Genomic DNA, 23208 nt, shown 5'->3' with positions numbered 1-23208 from the left:
TGTAGTTGTTACTACAAACTGCATTCAAAAAGCTTCCTGTACCACAGTCTGGATATTCACTTTCAAATGTGCAATTATAAGGATAATTCAGTACACCAGATCATGTTTCCTGCATTCAGTAAATTGACCTGCACATGCTGCTGTTATGAAATATCCAACATTGTTTGTTTCACTGTGGAGTGAGAATAATGTTTTGGCTCATCAGGGTAAATTTCAGGACGGCTTAGATTATGTCAGCTGGATGCAGGAGGGCAAAAAATGGCTGGCATTGTTCTGTCCACAGTTCAAAAATAAACCTTACATATTTAAATTCACTAATAAGTATGAAAATTACAGTGTACACGCAAGATGTACTGCTGCTGTTTATCCTGCTGGGCTGCTCTTATTACTTTCTGCCTGTCCTGTGGAAAAAAAAAAAACGGCCTGGCTGCTAGGTCAATAATTATTAGATCCTGTCCTCAAAGAAAGCAAAGAAGCAGATTTCTTCAAATGTGAAAATATTTCTCAACGAAAATATGAACGGATGAGTGTGCCTCGATAAAGCTGCGTCACTGGTCTGAGGAGGGAAGTAACTGGGGCATCGTAGCGGGCTAATGTTGAAGCCTCATATCCCACCTGACAATAGATTATTGAATAAAAAGAAAATGCTTAAAACAGACGAGGAAAGCAAAGGTTACCCAATAATCCAGAGAACACTGTGGTTAGTAGAAGCTCACTTAGCACAGCAGTGCATGTAGAGCGTAAGTAACTTTGGCTGAGTTACAGCAGTCTGCAGTCGTTTCTGTAGCTGGCAGCAAATGATGGGAACGGTTTTCTCCGTGTGTGTGCACGTGTGTGTTCTAGACTCGGAAAAGGATGACGGAGAGCTGGGAAATGGGATCGCCCAGTGGAGATTAAACGAACAGCTCTTCCCCTGTCCCATTTGTGGCAAGGTGTTTGGTCGACAGCAGACCCTTTCTAGACACCTCTCCCTGCACACAGGTAAGTCACCGCCAGCATGCTGTGACGTCTTCTCCGTTCAAGTGCAGGCATTAGGTATTCACCTGTGTTGTTGATGCTGCCCACAGTAAATAAATAAGGTTGACTAGACTAGATTACCCTTCCTTTAAAGAGATTACTACCATGATTAGTCTCACTGGGAAAACTGCCCGTCTAATTACCCAGCTAGAAGGATGCCACGGAGTATACACACACACACCCACACCCCAGTAATTCTGATCCTGCTACGATTGGTTAGCTCTTTCACTTTCTCTCTGGGAGTCTGCCTCACTCCCTCGTGTCCTGATTACCCTGTGTTTTTCAGACTCGGCCCGCCTTTGCACCCCATCGATTCATTCTACCCCATCGCCGTCTTCCACAACTCTCCACTCTCCTCATTCCTTATTGGTTAAAAATGAATTAATAAATAAATAAAATGATTCTCCTGTTTGTAAAGTTTTCGTCTGTTCAGGATTAGTAACGAATAACTATACACACACAAAGTGCACAAATGGAGACTAGTGTACAAAATGCCCCCACACAATTGGACATGCTCTCACATTTAGCGTGCACACACTGCACGACATGCACGCTCACCATCTGAGAGTGTTGGCTGTGAACAGCTTGGCCACACCACGGAGAGCAGAAGCAGGGGCATATGTCAGTGTGATGGTCTTTTTGGTTTCCCCGGCGACATAAAGGTTGCCTGGCTTCGTGTCCTTGGGGCAAATGGCGTATGTGTGTGCGCGCGCGTGTGTCTTTGTGTAAGCATGTGCGTGTTTGAGCTGGATGTGCTGTTATGTTAATTTGTTTTCAGATAAAGAGAAGTGTGTTTTTGCGTGGATTTCATAGCGCTCGCAAATTATTGGGAGATGATGTTCATGTGTGCCTGTTGTTGGTTTTTTTTGTTTGTTTGTTTTGTTTTTTTAAAACATCTTGTGGTATCTACATGTTTTTCCCAGAAATCTGGGGATCAGGTTTACAGTTGGGGTCGGGCGAAGGTGAGGCAGGGTTAAGCGTTAAGTAATTAGGTTTAGGCTTGCTTTAAAAGCTCGGAGGCTGAGCGCAACTTAATGAAATATCATTTGAGGTGATGTTTACAGTAACCCAGGGTCGTGTGTGTCTGTGTGTGTGTCTTTCCTTGCAGAAGAGAGGAAGTACAAGTGTCACCTGTGTCCTTATGCAGCCAAGTGCAGGGCTAACCTCAATCAGCACCTGACCATCCACTCTGTCAAGCTGGTCAACACAGATGCTGAGCAGATTGTCAGCGCTGTTACAGCCGACTCCACCGAGCGCAAGAACTGCCCGTACTACTACAGGTAGGACCACGTGTTACCACCACACCTGCTGAGGACATCTCAAGCCAGTACCACATAGTAGATTTAGGCTTTTTAAAAAAAAATATATATATATATATTTATTTCTCTGATGCACAATTACACCCTCTCTCTGCCACTGCTACATGTTAAAGGTTTGTTTTCATTTTATCTGAAACATGCTCGTTCGCCTTCTTGCTAAAGGTTCAGATGAGGAGATGAAGTAGATCTGCTCTTGTGTCTGTGCTTTTCACATGAACCAAGACCCAGTGAACAGTTGTGCAAAAGTCCCACATTTCCTTATGTTTTGCTGGGAAGCTGAGAAATGAGTGTTGCAGAAATATGTTAGCGATACATGGAAATACAATATAAAAAACAAAACAGAGTTTGAAATCCTAACAAGCTTGAGAAAGTCAACATTTGGTGTGACCACCTTTATTCTTCAAAACAGCCTGAACTCTCTTAGCAGGTTTTCCTCTGACTTCTTTAAGTAGTCTTCAGGATTAGTTCTCCAGGTTTCTTGAAGGATAATCAAAGCTCTTCTCTGGATGTTGGCTGCCTTTTGTTCTTTTCTCTGTCAAGATGATCCCACCCTGCTTCAATAATGTCGCGTTCTGGGCTCTGGGGAGGCCAATCCATGACTGATGGTGTTCCACTGCATGTGTGTTTGTGTTTTTGTTTTGTTTTTAAATCCAGGATGCTGGACACTTTCCTGTGCTCATAATTCCGTCATTTTTCACAAGACCCCCAACAACCCTGGCTGAAATCCAGCCCCAAACCATGACACAGTGTCCACGGTGTTTTACAGATGACTGTAGGCACTCACTTGTTGTATTTTTCAGTCCAATTCGTGTTTAATGTGGAACACTTCAGCTTTTTCTCTTCCTTAAGAATGACTTCTTCCAACCTTCCACTGAGACCATTTGTGATGTAGCTTCAGTGAACAGTAGATGGATATCAGCTAAAGGGCCAGATGCATCTGTCTGGTCCTGTGTCGGGTCTTTGCTGTTTTTGTTTGTTTTTCTATTTTTTCTGGATCTTTTAAGGATGTCTAAAATTGCTGTCCATAAATCAATTTATGATTGATAGTTTTTATTTGATTTGTTTTGTTTGTTAGCCCTGCTATCTTCTTTTCTCCTCCTTGTCCAGTTTTGTAAAAAAAAAAAATTAAGGACATACTGGACACCAAATTAAGAATCAAGCTTTTGGGGAATCATCTTGTTGGTATAAAAATGGTCTTTTTTGCATTTTTGTAGATTCAGCTATTTGTGTGACAGGCTGCTAGTTAGGACCTGAATCAAGTATTTAAAATTGGTTCATCCCTTCAGTTAGGTGCCCTTTTTCTAATTAATTAATTTGTTTTTTTGCTATTGCACAACAACACTTTAAAATAAATTAAAATAGGTCTTGTTCCTTGGAAGCAAAACATAAAGTACAGTAGCTTAGCATAAAGAGTGGTGTGGCTTTTTTGGAGGACAACAAACAAACTCAATTGTGGGGTTTTTATTATATATATTTAAAAATAAACAGCTACTCTGTTCTGGTAAAACAGCTTGGATTTTGATTTGTGAGCAGCTTGGTTGAACAAACAGAGCTTAGCTAATCATCTCTTCTTTCTGTAAATGTCTGCAAAAAAATCTAACTGGATGAATTTCCAAGATGTAACTGGACACTTTAATGTGTCCAATGTCTTTTAAAATAGGTCAGTGTCACTATTTCTGAATTGTATGTTATCTTCAGCAGTCTTTATCACGTTGAGAGGAATGTAGCTACAACATACCATTTGGCAGTTCTTGCAGGGAAAATCTAACACTGAAGCGGCCCGTCGGCCTCCTCTCATTCTCACCCTCTTCCTCCTTCTTCCTCTCTGTTCTCTGTCCAGCTGCCATGTGTGTGGTTTCCAGACGGAGCTGAATGCCCAGTTTGTCAGCCACATGTCGCTCCATGTGGACAAGGAGCAGTGGATGTTCTCGCTCTGCTGCAGCGTCTGTGACTATGTGTGCATGGAGGAGACCGACATGAGGAACCACATCAGCACTGGGCACACAGGTACAGATAGCTGGCCTGACTTTTGGTGGTGACAGCACTGATGAGAGAGTCTTTGATTTTTATTTTTGTTTGATTGTTTGTATGTGTATTGTTGGAGTGAGCTGATGATCAGTTTATGGAAGAAAATGTTAGGAAAGTTCTGCAAAAAGAAAAAATACGCTCCAACTCATCAGCAAAGCATCAAATATTCACACAATTTGCTTTTTGTTTTGTTTTTTTTCTGTTTTTCCTAAACAGAAAAAGCTCACCCTCTGGCGAGGCTGAAATATTAGACTTTACTGTTTCAGCCTCCTGCTCTGTCTCATTAGCTGTTGGAAGGCTAATGTTAGCTGCGTGTTAGCATACTGCTGCCACGCTACTCGCAGCTTTTTGAATGATTCACATTTCACCGTTTCCCTCCTCGTCTGCTCTCCTCGCGTCTAGTCCCACCCACAAGAGGACGCAAGGAGTCCAGGCAAAAAGCGTCCTTGAATCTGAACCTCATTTTTAAAGCGACTGGTTATGTGTGACATGTGGCAGAGATGCTTGGCCTTCCCGCTGTTACACTGTTACAGCCTACTGTTGGATAGCAGATGTCAGATGAGACTACCGGCGTTCAGGAAGAGCTTTTATATTTCAACTTAATAACTCAACATTTCATGTTATTTTCTTATTACTTTGAATCTTGTATTTAATTAAAAAAACAAAACACTTTTGGCTTCTGAATGGCAAAAAAATGACTTGAATTGATGAATTTCTTTTCAGCAGCAGAAACAAGCTTCTCATAGATGCACTTAATGGATAAGGAGGAAGACTTAGTTGTAGAGTCCTCCTCATACCATGGGCCAGATTTACTAAAGGGGGGGAAGGCGCTATACTCCTGTGGTTAGTTTTACGGGTGATTTACAGATGTTGCGCTCTAAATCACTTGCGTCTTTTTTTGAATATCGAGCGCGAAACATGTCTTTTTTCCATCTGAAATGTTGGTGTAATTGGCAGTAAATCAAAGTTTTTGTGCATGATTTAAATATTCCCCTCCAGATATTATAGAAAGGAACTAAAAGAAATACAAATATAATAGGCACAATCTTGTTGCTGCACTCTCTTTTTTTTTTTAAATACAGTCAATATTTTCTTTTTCACACCTAAACCTAATTTGGTGTAAAACGTATAGGTGTTATCTGTGTCTCACGCCTCTGTAATATGTCATGGGTGCAAACGGTGCCACAGAGGATACATCTGCGCACCCTCAATCAGGCCTCCTCCCTTCGTTCCTGCCTCCTCTCAGTGCGTTCTAGGAAACGATAGATGTTTCAGAACGGCACACCAACATGATTTCCCGGTCACAGGTAGGAGGAGATGAGGAATCACGTAAACTCGATGGAGAACTCTTTCCCATATGGGCGGGACTTAACCGCACTCCGCGTCTTTTAATCTCCTTTCCGCTCGCTGTTGTTTCTGCGGGTCCTCAGACCTGTTCTGCAAAAGTACCCGATTCAGCTCCCGCAGAAAAAGAGATTTATGGAGTTATTTTCAAAATTACTCTCGCATGGAAGAGTGGGTGGTAGCTTACACATTGTGGCTCTTGGTCGCAGCTCAGAATATAAATACAGTGCGGTATTTGGACAGTGACACATTTTCTATTATTTTGGCTCTGCACTCCAACACATGGAGTTTAAATTTAAACAACGGGTGAGGTTAAAGAGCTCTCCCCCCCCTTAGCAGCGCAGATAGGGCGAGCAGGGCAATCGTAGGGCTCCTCCTCTGCTCACCTTGTCTGTATGTGAACAACTTAAAGGTAAAGTGCTCGGTAATAAGCATTTGAGTTGGCTGGCGTATGTGCGTTTTGTGAACAGATATCAAATTTGAGAGAAATAAAAAGCATAATCACAGCAATATAAACTCTGCCACTGTTTAAATATTTATGGGCTGCTTTTGTGTAATTAAAGGAAATCACTATGGGCTGTTTTAAGCAAAAACATCTTAATGTAACCCTTGATAAAAACACATTTCCGAGGACAGAGGGAAAGACGAGCGGCAGAGCTGGGTTTCATAAACAAGTCTCCTCCAATCGACCTTCTTTGGACTTTTAAAGCTGCTGGTCTGAACCTCTGGTGGTCGATATGACTGTTTTTGTCTAAAACAGCTTTGTCCAGTTTATTGCTGACGTTGTGCTCCTCTGCTAGTGCTCCTTGTTTGTGTGTGTGTTTGCTCCTTATGTGTGGGTGGGAGGGTGGGATTGTCCGGCCCAGACAGCTGAGGGGTCTTTCAGAGGCCACGGCAGCCTTGTTTATCTGAGAAGGTTGGCCCTTATCGTGCCTGAGGGGGGGAAAATCAATAGGCCTCGGGTCCTTTTGGAGACGAGCTGGGTTTACGATGCCACTTTGGCCATCTTTTAAGTCTCTCAGCGTCTCTTGGCATTTATCTCAGCTTCGCACAAGATGGACACCAGTGGCAAACGCACAAACGGTGGCGGGAGGGGGTACGAGCGACTTCAACTGTAGAAACGTGCATCCCGCCTTTTTTCGTGAGGATGTTTTAATGATTTGTCAAAGGTCCTGCCCATTTTTGGTGAAGTGTCAAAACTTCAGGTGGTCGGAGAGGGTGGGCTCAGCAGCCTGTCAGATGTTTGGACACACCCAGGCGCGAGATGGCAGAGAGCTCACCGGGTGTTTGAGCCGACCCCCTCCGGTGAAGTTTGCAGTGAGTGGGGGTTGGCGGGGGCTTGTGTGGGTGGGATTTCATAAGAAGGGAGGAGTGAAAATTTGCCTCTTTATTTCTCTTTATCATAAATGTTGCTGGACAGTCACAGAAAAGTTATTCTGTGAAAGAAAATTAAATATTTCTCAGTTAAGTGTGTTTTAAGGTCGAGTCTCGGTGGCTCAGGGCATTCCCTCCCCGCTTGCATCTTTTGCCATTAGCCTTTGGGATATTATAAGAGAAGGCCAGCAGATGATAAATACTGCAGCAAAGGAGACAGAGGCACGCTGTATTTAAAAGCTGCTGAGACCGTGCTGTGAATGACCCTGGTATATTTAGATTTGATTGAAGGCGCTTCGTCATCTTGTGATACCAGGCAGGGGGAGACGCATGTGCGCTGCATGTGCACATTCCTGTACATTTTGTGTGTGTGTGTGTGTGTGTGTGTGTGTGTGTGTGTGTGTGTGTGTACTAGGCTGTTATTAAAAAGGTAGGTCAACCATTTCAGGATCGGTGCAGGCTTTTCCTCCCTCCTTTTTTTTTCTTTTCCTCTCCCTCCTGAGTGAATGCCCTTTGTTGAGCTGTGCCCTGAGATGCTCCCGCCATCTTAGCTCCTTTGGCCATGACCCGAGCTCCTCGCCCCTCCCTCCCTGCCGCCCCCTCCGCTCTTTATTCCCTCTCTTTTCCTACTGAATTGCAGACTTACAGACGGGGATCAATAAAAGCACACTGCATCTTGATTGGACTGGCAGCAGGGCCTCAGTCAGAGCTCAGGACCATCGAGCCTGCCTGTTTTCATTCTGTTTGTGTATGTGTCCGCGTGCGTAACAATGGGGATCTAGAAAACCGATGATGTGTCGCTCACAGATTGTGTAGATTTTTATTTTCTCTTCACTGCCCCTGCAGTTTCTCTCCCCTGCTTATTAGATCCTACCAACAAACGTTTCTTTCTCTCTGTGCTCCGCCCTCCGGCGTCCAGGTCTGAACTCGAGAAGTCCCCTCAGCGAGACCAAGAGCACCTCATCCTCCCTCTCGGCCCTCAGCGACTCGCTCAACAGCTCGGAGGGCGGAGACCTCACCCACGGTAACGAAGAACTCAAGAGCCTGTTAGCCCCGCCCTCCTCCGCCGGCAGCCAGTCCAGCTCCGGAAGCCACTCGGGATCGGGAACCGAGGACAAGTCTGACAAAGGCAAGGGACTGTGGGAACTGTTGCACCCAAATACACTTTCAAAGCCCCTGAAATCTCCACAAACTGAATTATTCATTTCTAAATGAGCAAGAATCAGAGTTTAGGTGTTCTGAAAAAGTTGTTTAAAGTGACCAAACAAGCAAAACTGACATGTTTTTGAAACCTCGCTGGGGGGAAGTTGGTCAAACTGATCAACAAATCTCTTGGCTAAAAAGTTTGAGGGTACTCCTCTGATTGAGAAAGTGAGTATTAAAGAGATCCCGTCTCCATAATTACCCTTGTCTTTTGAAGATCTATTAAGACTAAATGCTTTGGTCAGGAAGGTGCACGCTGGGCGACGGGCTCAAGAAGATGGGACAACGCCCCCAAACCGATTCTGTCCTTCAAAAACACACTCATTAATTCTCAACCAAGCACAGCCAATGAGTACATACTAACTTGATTCACTTAATTGTATTCATATGTGGTCTCATCGAGGATGCTGTGAATTGTTGTTGTTTTTTTCCTTTTATTTGGATGCTCTGCAGATTTTATCCATGAAGGTTAGTTTACTCTAAATGAGAGTTTGTGTACAAAAACCATGTCCCGTGTTCTGAAGTCTGTCTGTACTGTAGAACAGAAAGAGGTTTTGTTACAGAGCGGTAAGGGGTCATTTTGTTGCAAGAACTGCAGGGTCGTGTGTTTTTTAAAGAGCTCGAGCCCTTTTTTGGACTCAGTCAGGATATTACAGCCGCTGCTGCATCTCCTTGGACGTCCACTTTCACGATCGGTCTCTCGTGAGCCCCTTTGCTTGAACAGAAGTGCAGAGGAATTTTACTCCTGCAGCCTAAGAGGGCATTATTAGTACACCTGACCTCTCCCTGTATCTGAACTCTCTCTCTCCCCTTAGCAGATGGGGAACCTCTGAGATTTCGTCCAAATGCAGATCAGCTTTCTACAAAAAAACAAACCCGGTCTTAATACTCACCGTTCTCCTCCTCCTCTTGCTCTCTCTCCAGGTTTCGAGTGCGTCTTCTGCAATTTTGTGTGCAAGACGCGCAGCATGTACGAGCGCCACCTCCAGATCCACCTCATCACACGAATGTTTGAGTGCGACGTTTGCCACAAGTTCCTCAAGACGCCCGAGCAGCTGCTGGAGCACAAGAAGTGCCACACCGTCCCCTCCGGAGGGCTCAAGTAAGGAAAGCAAGTACAGACAGAGGTTCCTAACTCCGCCCGTCCTTCCCCTCCCTTCCCCCTCTCAATTCACTACACACAAAAATCACATACTGTATATACACACTCATTAGAGTACCTCTTGGGGTGTGCTTGTAACTTATTATAAATGCAACATTTTTAAAAAATGCACAAGCATATATAAGCATTATTCATTTAAATAAGAGCTGATTGTAACCAACGCGTTTTTTAATTTGAAGATTATTTGGGCCGCATGCCTTTAATCGCCTAACCTCCCTTTTAATGGTTATTATCTGCGGCCAGCAAATGAAATGATACTTGATTCAGTTTTTCTCAACAGCCTGTCTTGGCAAGTCCAACTTATTAGACAGCGGTCTGTGGGTCTGCAGTGGCTGTTGTGAACAGAAGGGAGAGTGGAAAGGAGATGGAAACGGGCTTCCCCTCAGGGTCTGTTGTTCCTCTGCCCACAGCTAACAGGCATGCCAAGGAAAAAATATCTTAGGAAACCTGCATTCCACAAAACTACTTCCCTCCCTCCTCAAAATAACAGACACATGGTGCACTCTGCTGTTGATTATATAAAATTTGTTGGCACACCCCTAAAAGATAATCAAGCGCGTTACAGGCACCCCATAATCACAAATGTCTAAATCACTCGCAGTCTGTTCAGTCTAAATGCATGCAGTGGAAAGAATGAACAGCCTTTAAATACCAGTGTGAACAAACACACATGCACACTGCATATGGTTCTGTTATTTTTAATGTATTCTGATAAAGCAGCCTTGTTTTTATTATGCTACAGTCACACTAGAAGAAAACGGCAGTCGGAGACCGCAGTGCGACCAAAAGTATTGCGACTGTGCGCAATCAATTTGAAGTTGTTAAATTTTTAGAGACTAAGTCTGCAACCGCTTGTGGTCAGTTTTGCCTTCAAAGCAACTTTGGCACATCAAGATGGAGATAAAACAGCAATAGGCTGGAGTCGGTCGGCTATCCGTTTCAATCTAGCAATCAGTCAGCTAAATTGCAAATCTGTTGTCGTCTACATGCACAGAATTTCATGTTAACTACTTACGTTCAGAGTCCAGCGAGAGCCTCAGAAATATCTCCACAAATAGTGACGTAGTTGCCGCAGGACAAATATTTGACTACAAAGTGACATAGGCGCTCTGCGACTTCTGTGGCTTTTATAGGAATATAATGGAATGCAGCCAGTCTGCAACCAGTTGTGCTCATGGTTGCAGACTGACTCTGACTGATTGTAAGATATTGGCAGTCTGTTGATAAACTAATCAGCAGCTATTTGTAAACCTTCACCAATCTGTCTGAGAGTCGCTGCACTCAGACCATGAGTGTTTTCAAACCGGTTGCCTCCCACTAGGAGACCTGTGCGATCAAAAGTGGTCACAGAGAGGCTGAGAGTTCTGCGCACTCAGCTGCCGAATGTGGAAAAAATTCAGCGCAAACACCGGACAACCACCAACTTTTCCTCTAGTGTGACTGAGCCATTAGCACCGACTGTGTGTACAGCTCTCGTCTCCTCACGCTTCCCTCTCCATCACCATACTCCAGTCCCACAGGAGCCTTTGTTGTACTGTGACACGTCCTTGTGACATTTCAGGCCTGTCAAGCTAACATAAAACTCATCTGCTGACCTCAGCACCCCCTCACAAACACACACACACACACACACACTGATAATGTACCAATGTACTTAAACACACCTTTAGCTTCGGCCATGTTAACGCCACTCTGGATACAAGATTCAAGCTTCTGTATGTGTCTTAAAAAGTAAATGCAGATGTTTTGTGAAGATTCATTTCAAGCAACATGAGCCATGTTTTGTTTTGTTCTCGAGTCTCTCACACAACTCCAGTCCCGTGCATGTGCAGAACCATCGAATATCATTATGAATACCGCCTCATCTTGTCACGAAAGACCTGTGTTGTACATTTTTTTGTTTTTTGTAGTTTTTTTTTTTTTTTTTCTGTTCAGCCATCAGTGAAGTTCTCAACATTGCTATAAATGTGTGGAAATGGTAGCATTTCACTGAATGAAAACAGGAAGCTGCTTAACAGAGTTGCACTGACTTTTATCTCATCTGAAAATACGAATGCAAAAATGACACAAGAAGCCCCTTCATAGCTCGAAGACCTGCACGGCGTCTTTTAGTCGTTACCTCGACACGTTGCTGCTAGCTGTAGTGCGAGCGATTAAATGTAAAGGACTTCTTGTTTAATGATTTAACTGTTTGTCTGGTGTACGTTTCTGAAGCCAGATTGATTTTTTTATGGTACAGTATACAAATAATATAGACCTGGATAGAGGACATTTTAAACGGGAAGAACAGAGCTCTTTTGATGTCTGCGTATTCAATTCGCTCCAGCTCGACTCGTATACCTTACTGTTAACATCTGCATATGTGACCTTCTGCCAGACTCTTACTTTCTTTAAGCCACTTTGATATTTACTAATAAAAGCAGGCAGAATTAAGCCAACTAGAAAAACGTTAAAGAACCTTCGGGGAAAATTGCTTTTCGATTGCCTGCATTTTCTTACCCCCTTTTGAGCCCAGATCAATACTTTTTTTTTTTTTTTCTTCACCCTTCCCTCCCCCCTCCCATCCTGTGTGTGCACACACACATGTATGCACTCGAGCAATGTAAAGTGTTTCTGTATATGTAGGAGTGTGTAGAGAGGGAGAGAGGGCCTTGACCATTTCGAGGTTTTTCTGAGGTAATTCTGTTCTGCAGGGTTTGTGAAGCGCTTTGGGGCCCAGAGCAGATGAAAGGTGCTATTTAAATGTAAGTGCCACTCCATTCCTTCATTTCCCTTCATGTCCTACTGCTCCAATCTTTTTCTCCTGCCTGTCATCTCCCCTACCCCACACTGCCTCACCTTCCTCCTTTCCCTCCCCTCCCCTCTCACACATGCATACCTGGTCACTTCAATTCTTTCACCATTAAACTTCCACACATACCACCACGTGCACACAGAACTGTACATTGTACTCAATTTTCCTTTATCTGTCCTCCTCCTCTTCATCATTCTCGTGTTATTAAGTTTCAAGGTGTCTTACATGGCTGTGGACATACATGTTCCTTTCAGCTGTCTTTTGCTTTTGTGTGTTGTGTCCTCCCTCCCTGCCCCCCTTCCCTTCCTCCCTCCGTCCTTCCTTCCATTAACCAGGTGCCCTTTTTGCATCTACTCCACCAATCGTCCAGCGGCCATGGAGTGCCACCTTAAGACGCACTGTAAGATGGAGTACCGCTGCCGCATCTGCCAGGGACTGTGGCCCGACCAGGCCTCGCTGGAGGCCCACATGCGCAGGCACCGCCTGGGCAACCACTACAAGTGTGAGCAGTGTGGCTACTTGTCCAAGACGGCCAATAAGCTCATCGAGCACGTGCGCGTGCACACGGGCGAGCGGCCCTTCCACTGCGACCGCTGCTCTTATAGCTGCAAGCGCAAGGACAACCTCAACCTGCACAAGAAGCTGAAGCACGCGCCGCGCCAGACTTTCGGCTGCCAAGAGTGCCCTTTCACTACCACACACCCCTTCGTCTTCAGCCGCCATCTCAAGAAACACCAGAGCGGGGGAACGGGGGGGATGGACGGAGCCTTAGGGGGAGGAAGAGGCGGAGGAGAAGAAGAGGAGGAAGACGAGGAGGCGGTAGGGGAGGAGCTGCCGATGGAGACGTCACCGGGTGGCTCGTCGTTGCAGAAGAGCCAGGAGAACTTCCTGTTTGGCGGCGGCGGTGGTAGCAGCAGCGGAGGCAGCGGGAGCAACAGCCCTCTCATGAGCCTCACGGCATCTCAGGCGCTTCAGTCCGTCGCGCTGTCGCTCACGCTGGGCAAGTCCCAGCAGCTGGACCCCGCCGGCCCCCGGCACGGTTTGGTTAACGCCAACGGCGTTGGCGGCGCCGCCCCAAGCGACCCCAGCGGAGCGAGCGTTGCCGGCGACGGCGGCAGCCCCTCCCTCTTCCTCCCTTCCTCCCGCCACATGTTGGAACAGTACAGGAACTGCGACCGGGCCCACCTCATCCCCCTCACCACCCTGTTCACCCACAACAGCCGCTTCACATTCCACTCCCAGCTCCACTCCAGATGGCGGCCGGCCACGTCTCCTCTCCTCTTCTCCTCCAACTTGGCGTCCCCCTCCCGCTCTTTCCCCTCACCCTCCTCCCACAAACACTCCTTCCTGGCCTACCTGGGACTGATGGAGAGGGCCAAGACTGTCTGACCTCACCCGCCACTCCTCCTCCTCCCCCGCTTCCTCCTCCTTCCCCTTCCTGCTCTTTCCCCTCACTCCTCGGACGGTGGTGTGAATGACACTTGACCACTGCGGCGGGAGCAACCCTTTTTTCCAATCAGACCAGCAGAATAAGCTGGACCAGAGAAAAAAAAGAAAAAAATAACATTTATAAGAGAAAAAGGCTGTACATGCTAAAATGCATTTATATATAAAAAGCTGCTTTTCTTATCAGTTCTATCAATTGAATTATTACTACTTCAGCATCAATTACTACTCTCTTTACCTGTGTTTTTGTTTTTTTGTTTTTTAATATTTTGTTTTTGTTTGTTGTTTTTTTCCCCTGTTTTTAAGCATCTGAATGACCTGGACCCAGCTGCATTACCTGACGGAACTAACGTCTCTCACTTTTATAGCTAATTTTTCGTTAGTCGTTTCGAGGAGACAAAAAGACGAAAAACAAAACTCGCAAGTGCTACAATTTTAGTGCATTTTTGTCTATCGCTATTATGCATCGGAATAGCATGCCTGTTTCTGTGTTTCAAACTAGCTTTGACGTCATTAGGAAGCGAAATTCGAGATATCCTTGAAGTGTTAGCGGTGCAATTGTGGACAGAACCAATGAAACGGAATGCTTTTCAAAAGCAACGCCTCAAACCACGCACTTACTTATTTATCAATCTTGTACATAGTTTTATAGCCCTCCCCCTTCCCATCTTTTTTTTTTTTTTTTTTTTTTAACTTTTATTATTATTATTATTTTTTAAATTTGTTTTTTTTGTTGTATAATGGTGAAACGGTATTGTGCGTAGCTGCTGGCTGATATCGATTCCATCTCAGAGTTAGTAGTTATTTCTAAGCTCAGAAAAAAATATATGTAAGCTGTGACGATGTAAATATGGAAAATCCGACCTGTCATCAATCAATCTAAATATGAAATATTGCAAAAAAAAAAAAAGTTACAAACATCCGTTAGTCTCTCCTGAGACGGGATCGATGTCAGAGCAGCGTCACATGCAGAACTATGTATCACGCACCTATACTTAGAAGAGATATGAGATAACTGTTTTGTGGAGGTGACCCGCTCTCGGGTTTAGCGAGCTAGCCCGCAGCAGGCGTCACCACAGGCCGATTCAATGGTGCTTTTTGGAGCTTTTGTAATTTTTTTGTGTACAAAAAAAAAGGAAGAAAAAAAACTGTTCCAAAATGACTTGAATGAATGTATTTTTGTTTATGTACATGGAGAAAAAAAAAGGCGATACAGAAGTGTGAACAGTCAAGAGACGTCTTCAGTGCTGGTAAAGGCGGGGAAAGTTAGTGTTTGGTGGCCTTTCTGTGTCCTCGTTTATTTTTATTCTCATTTTTTTGTCCTTTATTTTATTTTTAACTGAGCCTTTTACATCATAATAAATCTTTTCTACTAGCGTTCATAGAGAGCCCGTGACGAGGCAAAGCTCCTGTAGGTGCCACGATGAAGCCAAGCCGGGCCTCTGTTAGGCCGGCAGACACGGTACTGCTTTTAGTCCCCCCGCCTCCTTCCCTCGTGTCAACCTTTTGAGTTTTAATTGCACTTACTTTAGTTACACTTCAAGCCAAAAGCACTTAAACCTTTTATTTTACACCCCCCCCCCCCCTTTTTTTTTTTTTTTAAGTGCAAACTTAGATCCACCAAGTTAGCATAATGTGAAGTAGGCAGTAGTTGCTGGAAATGACTCAATCAACACCCCTTAGTTTCACATTTAGATGTTTCTGGCGGTGCAAAAGGGTCTGCCTCTGTGAAATCAGAGAAAGCAAATGAATACAAATTGCATGAATTAGACAGTAGAGGTCAAGCTCCCCCTGGGAACTAAAGGTCCCAGGCTAAATTGTGATAGCCAATTTTGCACAGTGCTGCACTTTTTGATTATGAGACTATGTATTTATCCGCGAGAATGCTCGAAAACAAGTCTTTTTTTTGTTTGTTTTTTTTGCAAAATGGAGCGGCACAAAAAAAGAGCTTTACCCGTCATCGATCGCGTTTGTGTTTCCTAAGTGGTCTTTAAGCCAAAATCCCTTATTTGTAAAGGGGTTGTTTTCCCTTATTATTTCCATGTGTCTGTTTTTACTTGTGCATTTTCTTTTTTAAAAAATGAAATATTGTTGCATGTTTATTTTGGGGTTTTTTACTTCACTTATGTAAGGTAAAAAAAAAAAAAAAAAGAAGAACGCATCGATTGGACAGAGAACGTAAATCGTCAAGACCAAATTGTAACTCGTGGCAGGACGTGATGTTAGGATGGAATCCGTCACGTCCTGCTCTGGAGTGATGCCTCGATTGTCTCCCCCCCTCTTCCTCTTCTTTTTTAAATTCCCGTTTGTTCCTTTTTGTTCTGTCGACGTCTGGCATGCTGTCTCTGGAGTAAAGGGAGCATCTCTCCAGCACACACACAGACACACATACACACACTTTCCTTGTACTATCTATGTTATCTTTTATACTCTAGTGCCACTTGGTGGAAGGAAACCACCTGAGACTTCTGAGAATGAGTCAAACTAATTGTCAGGGTCCAATAGAGGAAAAAAAACAGAGATAAATAATAAAAGAAAAAGAATGTGTCTCCTCTTGACACCTTTTTAAAATGTCTGCCTTTTTAATACAGCGTAATCATGAATGGCTGCACTTCTTTACATCCTCCCCCCTCCCTGTCTCCCCCCTTTAGTTTGAGTGTAATGTTTAAAAAGGCAACAGGGCTCTCTCCTTTTGAAACCCAGTACTCTTAAGCACTTATTCTCTTTATTTTGCCCAACTGTAAGCAGCACAGTGACCTTTTTTTCTTTTTTTTGATGCTTGACTACCTTTTTGAGCACTTCAGAGTATGCATGACATTGTCCTCTAGTTCTTTAGCACTTAATTGTGTTTCAAACTAACTCCCCCTCGGTTGCATTTAGTTAGCATCACACTGCACTGTCTGCAATCAGTTAGCTTTAAGTTTGGCTGTATTTTATGATTAGAAAAGGCTCAACTATCTTAACTTTTGGCACTCGGTAAAGATTGGTATGTGCTGTACAAAGCTTTTTTTTTATTACTCCATTGTTAAGGCTGTACAGGGTTGTGATGATAACTGGTAAATAGATCATTTGTACTTTTTTTTTTTTCTTTTTTTTTGGTTTTGTATTTGTTTTTCTTTGTTTGGCATTATTTTATGTTCAACTTGCCAGATCTAAATGTAACAGGATTTGAAAGTAAAGCTTACATCAGATATTATGTCGGCTGTCTTGTCTTTTTCTTTGCGATATTGTTGGATTTCGACGCTCACTTAACCGCACAAAACATCTTCACAGATGTAGGTTTTGGGAGCTTTTTTTCCCAATCAGAGACGATGACCAAGACTTTTGGCTGATTTCCCCAAGGTTGTCACCACAGCAGACCAATGTTGCGTGTTTGATTTGGTGACACTAGATGTCCTCCCATTTGTGTGGGCTTGATACCCAAGACCAGAGTTGGATTAGCTTGTGATCCAACGTTTTTCATACGCCACTTTGCATTCAATCATTAGTTATTATTCATCTCTGGCTCTCTTCCACAGTGTCTCTTTCCGTTTTCTCTCCCCGATGGCTCTTCTTCCTGTTAAAAGGGAGTTTTTCCTTCCCACTGTCGCCAAGTGCTTGTAGCAGGGTCATCTCATTGTTGTTTTCTCTGTTATTACAAGCTCTTAGCTTACAACATAAAACACCTTGAGGTGACGTGTTGTGATTTGGCACTACATAAATAAAATTGACTTGAATGTGTGTCTTCAAAAAAAAAATCAAACAAGGGGAACCTTTTGCCTGTGAGGCAGATGTGTTAAACACTACAGTTCAGAGCCATGCCAACAAAGTAGTTTAAATTATAAACTGGTTTCAAATCTGTTTAGAAACTGTGAATAAAAATTAAATTAAAAAGACATTAATACAGGCAGATATAATCCATCTATTTTTTTTCCAGTTACCTTATTTAAATTTGCAGGTGGGCTGGAGCCTGTCCAAGCTGTCATGGGCCGAGCATACACCCTGGACAGGTTGCCAATTTATCACAGTGGTAACCGAAAGAAATGAGAGAGCCCATTCACTCACACATGCATACCTACGGAGCATCCAGAAAGCATTCAGAGCGCTTCACTTGTTCCACAATTTGTCATGTTACAGCCTTATTCCAGAATGGATCAAATTCATTTGACACCTCATCGTTTTCCACACAATAACCCATCATGACAAAATAAAAAGCCTTTGCTTGCAATTCTTTCAAATGTATTAATACAAAACAAAAATAGAACACGTACATAAATATTCACAGCCTTTGCTCAACGCTTTGTTGAAGTGCCTTTGGCAGCAATTACAACCTCAGGTCTTTTTGAGTGTGATGCTACAAGCTTGGCAGAACCTCCATCAGGTTGGATGGGGACCACTAGTGCACAGCTATTTTCAGATCTCTCCAGAGATGTTCAAGTCCGAGCTCTGGCAGGCCACTCAAGGACGTTCACATAGTGGTCCCAAAGCCACTGCTTTGTTATCTTGGCGATGCGCTCAGCATCGTTATCCTCTTGGAAGAGGAACCTTCGCACCAGTCCAAGGTCCAGCGCACTCGGAAGCAAGTTATCATCCCTGTACATTGCTGCACTCATTGTTCCCTCAACCCCTCAGTTTCTGCTGCTGAATAACATCTCAGCATGATGCTGCTACCGCCATACTTCACTGTAGGGATGGGATTGGTCAGGTGATGAGTGATGCCTGGTTTTCTACAGACATGACACTGGGCAAAGACTTCAATCTTTGTTTCGTCACACCAGAGGATCTAGTTTCTCGTTGTTTCAAGTCCTTCAGGTGCCTTTTGGCAAACTCCAGGTGGGCTGTCATGTGCCTTTTAGGTGTTGTTCTTGATATCCTCCCTGAATAAGGTCCAAATAAGGTACCCCAATCGGGCAACCAGCTCTTTCTGTACCCTTCCCTAGATCTATGCCTCGATACAATCCTGTCTCTGAGGTCTACAGACAGTTCCTTGGACTTCATGGCTTGTTTTGTGCTCTGACATGCACTGTAGACTATGGGACCTTTTTATAGCCAGGTGTGCACCTTTCCAAATCATGTCGAATCAACAGAATTTATCACAGGTGGACTCCAATTTAAGCTGTAGGAACTTCAGTGGAAACAGGATGAATCTGAGTGTCATGGCAAAGGCTGTGAACACTTCTGTACATGTTGTATTTTAGTTTTTTATTTTTAATGACTTTGCAAGAATTTCAAGCACACCTTTTCTGCTTTGTCATCACGGAGTTTTTGTCTGGAAAAAAGATTGGGGTGTAAAATGAATTGAATCCATTTTGGAATAAGGCTCAGATTCAAACCCAGGACCTCCTTGCTGTGAGGAGATCTGAATAACCGCTGTGCCATCCCATTTAAACCATTATTTAATTTTGAATAGCATAAAAATAACACAGACTTTGTTTCAGCATGTGATGTGGGTGTGTGTGTGGGGGGGGGGGGGGGGGGGGGGTGTTTCTCATTTCAAATTTCACAGCAACAGTATATCTAAAAGGGAAAAAAGATTGGGAGAAGATTACCACAGTGCTGCATTACTTCATCTTTTGGTTCATTTGGGAAGAGAATGATTGCTATAGTTCTGAAAATGAAATGTTTTTCCCCTTTTAGCTTAATTTTATTTATTTATTTTTTAATATAGAACAAAACCAAGTGATAAAATTCAAACCAACAGCAAACTGCTCCTTAAAGTTCTTCAAAAAGTTTTCTTCAGGGAGAAAAAAAAATCCATCAAAGATATATTTAATAAAACGAATCCTTTGTGTTCATTCAAAAGAAACTCTGTGGTTTCGAACTAAATTATTCTGAATGGCTTTCTCGTGTCCTCTGTGTAACATTTGGTTTTCCCATTCTTATCCAACTTAGGATTTTAGCCTCCCAACAGTTTGGCGTCTCATTTGTGGTATTTTTGTGTTATGTGAGTGGGTAGCTGGGTTTTATACAGGTGACAGATGTGGAACGGACACCTGTCAGCCTGCACTGTGGAGCAATCCTGCTGTAATATGTACTTAATGTGATTTGGCATCATCTTGCTGAAATAAGCAACGCCTTCCCCGAAAAAGACGTCATCCGGATGGCAGCGTATGTTCCCAGATGTTACCAGTTGTTGCCCATGTCGTGGGCACTAATTTAGTAATTCTCTGAACCATCACTGATGCGAACTCTGTTCCCGACCAGCTGGTCTGTCTCCTGTTAGGGCCGGGGGACACACGGCCCACGGTTTCCAGAGAGACTTGAGGCTCAGAGAAGTGGAGGATCTGGATCTAGTCAGTTTTTTTATTTAGTCTTTGCATGTCAGTGTTTTAGATTGCATTTGTGGGATGCAGGGACACACTGTGTTCACTGATAATGGCTTTCTGAAGCTCACAACTGATACATTTCTGTTTTCAATGCAGCGCCCCCCCGGGCCTGAAGATCTTGGCTATTCAGCACTGCTTTCTATTCTTGTCTCTTTTTTCTTCCAGTTTTCTGAATCATTAAATGACATTATGTACCACAGATGATGAGATCCACAAATTCTTTTCAAATTTTAGGCCGAAAAGTTTTTTTTTTTTTTCGTGTGGTGAACCCCTGCCTGTTTTTATTTGTGAATTACTCGGCCTCTCAGGGATGCTCTTTTGTTGTCCCAACTTTTTTTGAAAGATGTTATCGAATTCAAAGTGACAACACATTTTTCAGTGGATGAAATTTCTCCATTTCAACATTTGCTGTTATCTTTGACCATTTTCATTTAAATAGAGGTGTCACATGGCTTCCATTCTGCGTTTATTTTCATTTTATACAGCAGAAGGTAGTAAGTGAAGTGGACTTGAGATGAGTTTGCTGAATTACAACATGACAAAGGCAGAATAATTAATCACTGTGCCCACAGTAGAGGTCATTTCAATACATTCTCATGTTCAAGAAGCTAGTTTGAGATGATGTGAGCTGTGTGACATGGTGTGTTGTCCTGCTGGAAGCTGCCATCAGAAAATAAGCACACCGTGGTCATAAAAGGATGGAGATGGCCAGCAAAAAGATTCAGGAAGGCTGTGCTGTTTAAATGTTGCTCAGTTGGTACTAAGGAGCCAAGAAAATGGACTATATTGCCAAAAGTAGTCACTCATCTGCATTGAAACATGTGAAATTGAGTGACATCCCATTCCTAATCAATAGGGTTTAATATGATGTCTCCTCACCCTTTGCAGCTATAACAACTTCGAGTCTTCTAGGAAGACGTTCCACAAGGTTTAGGAATGTGTTTATGGGAATGTTTGACCGTTTTTTCACAATTGCACTAATGTTGGACCTGAAGGCCTGCTTCACAGTCTCTGCTCTTATTCATCCCAAAGATAAGAGGGGTTGAGGTCAGGACTCTGTGCAGACCAGTCAAGTTCTTCCACACCAAACTTGCTCATCCATGACTTTATGGACCTTGCTTGGTGCACTGGTGCACTGTCATGTAGGAACAGGAAACACTTGTCCCCAAGCTGCTCCCACAAAGGTTGGAGCATGAAATTATCCAAAATATCTTGGTATGCTGAAGCATGAAGAGCTCCTTTCACTGGAGCCAAGGGGCCGAGCCCAGCTCCTGAAAAAAATCCCCACACAATAATCCCTCCGCCACCAAACTTTACACCCATCAGATGCAGTCAGACAAGTACCGTTCTCCTGGAAACCACCAAACCCAGACTGGCCACTGGATTGCCAGACAGAGAAGCGTGATTTATTACTCCACTGCTCTAGAGTCCAGTGGTGGCGTGCTTTACACCTCTGCATTCGACACTTGCATTGAGCTTGGCGATGCAAAGCTTGGATGCAGTTGTTTGCCCATGGAAGCCCATTCCATGCACTGTTCCGACCCTACCATCTGAAAATTGCTGGAGAAACTGAGACTCGTCGGATTAAGCAACATATTCCAAGCTTCTGTTGTCCAGTTTTAGGGAGCTTGCGTGAACTGTCGCCTCAGTTTCCTGTTCTTACCTGACAGGAGTGACACCCGGAGTGGTCTTCTGCTGCTGTCGCCCATCTGCTTCATGTTGTACATTCAGTGATGCTCTTCTGTAAACCTTTGCTGTAATAAATGTTTATTTGAGTTACTTTTCCCTCCCATTAACTCAAAGTAGGCTGATTATTCTTCTGTGACCTCCAGAGAGAACTCCAGCTCACTGGTTATTTTCTCTTTCCAACCATAGAGATGATTGTGTGGGAAAATCCCAGCTGTTTCTGAAATGCAAGCAACCACGCCAAGTAATTTAAATCACCTTTCTTCCCCATTCTGATGCTCAGTTCAAACTTCAGCAGGTCATATTGACCATGTCTACATGACGAGCTGCTGCCATGTGTTTGGCCGATTAGAAATGTGCAGTAATACGTACCTAATGAAGTGTGTGCGTCAGCTTACAAAGAGTGTGATTCCAAATGTGACGAGGCTGTCATCTTAACAGTTCAGGGTGAAAAAGATGAAAATGAGTGACTGAAAAATGAAATACTTAAATTGAAACATTTACATTTGTAACCGAGCAAACACAATCTGCTAATGAAAGCTGTGTTCTGTGCATGATGGGAAAGAACAGAACAGCCACTAAATGAAGCATGCAGTGAGATTGTTTTTCTCAGCAACAACAAACCAAGCCCTAATTCCTCCATCGCCATCTTGATTATGAACGCAAGCGCTGTGGTGGCTATTCAGCAATGCTGCGACAAATGTGAATAATAATAAGATGAAATAAGAAGTGAGAAAGATTACAAGTTTGTCTCAGACCCACAGGAGCAGAAATCATGAGCAGCGAGTTAAGGAGAAGCACCGATCATCTTTGAGGGACGTGGCATTCTCGAAATTTATAACAGCGCCATGCCATCGTAATAATAAGGAATAGGATCTGTCATGGGGTCTAGCTGGTGTTTTTATTAGACCGATGGGAAGTCTCTGCGCCTCTCCTTTCTGTGTTGTAGTAATGAAAGTTACAGCACGTTCTCTCCCAGCCAAAGGTTGGCCCTGCCTAATGAAAACAGATGAAGCAGAGATAAAGTGTTTGCCGACATTAAGGGACTCATTTATCACCGTTAGCCCCCGAGCTATAGAACACCTTGGTCTGGAGCTCTCCTTTAACAGGCCCTGCCTCACAGCACCCCGGTGGCACACTGCAGCCTTCCAGGCGCATGCACACCTCCATCTTTACCTCTCTTTTCCCCTTCATTCTTTGTGCTTCACACAGATATATATATATTTATATAGGTGTTGTTGTTTTTTTACTTCTGTGCAAATACACAAGGTTTATATAGGTTTTATAAGCCAAAAAAGAGAGTTTTTATGGAACCTTTATCAAATCTAAAGGATTTGGGAGTCCTTGCGGGACCTTCATAGCCGTTCGCCTCCCAATGTTGACCCTTTGTGGGTTCAACAGCCATCCGGAGCCGAATCGCCTCTGCTGAGGGGAGGGAGGGGGTCATGTTCTCATCTTAGCTGCTCATCTTGCCTGTGTATTAATGAATCTTTTTCGGCTGTGTTTAAAGCTGCTTAATTAAGTTCAAAG

General features: G+C 43.6%; 1 protein-coding gene across 3 annotated transcripts in view; it reads left to right on the top strand.

Moving 5' to 3' along the window:
- Positions 1-16883, top strand: part of znf827 (zinc finger protein 827) — a 75561-nt gene extending 58678 nt beyond the window's left edge. For 2 of the 3 annotated variants that reach the window (XM_042225995.1, XM_042225993.1), the window contains exons 9-14: positions 844-981; positions 2126-2297; positions 4177-4343; positions 8002-8211; positions 9210-9387; positions 12577-16883. In XM_042225995.1, the coding sequence (XP_042081929.1) occupies positions 844-981; positions 2126-2297; positions 4177-4343; positions 8002-8211; positions 9210-9387; positions 12577-13630 (1919 nt within the window). In that variant the 3' untranslated portion in view covers positions 13631-16883. Of the gene's footprint in view, positions 1-843; positions 982-2125; positions 2298-4176; positions 4344-8001; positions 8212-9209; positions 9388-12140; positions 12192-12576 lie in introns of all 3 variants that reach the window. The other variant, XM_005935070.3, reaches the window with a different exon arrangement.
- The last annotated feature ends 6325 nt before the right edge of the window (positions 16884-23208 follow it).

Source organism: Haplochromis burtoni, unplaced genomic scaffold, assembly GCF_018398535.1.
Source record: "Haplochromis burtoni strain Fernald_Lab_line unplaced genomic scaffold, NCSU_Asbu1 Contig_191, whole genome shotgun sequence".
NCBI classification, from domain to species: domain Eukaryota; kingdom Metazoa; phylum Chordata; class Actinopteri; order Cichliformes; family Cichlidae; genus Haplochromis; species Haplochromis burtoni.
This window is presented reverse-complemented; position numbering and strand designations above follow the sequence as displayed.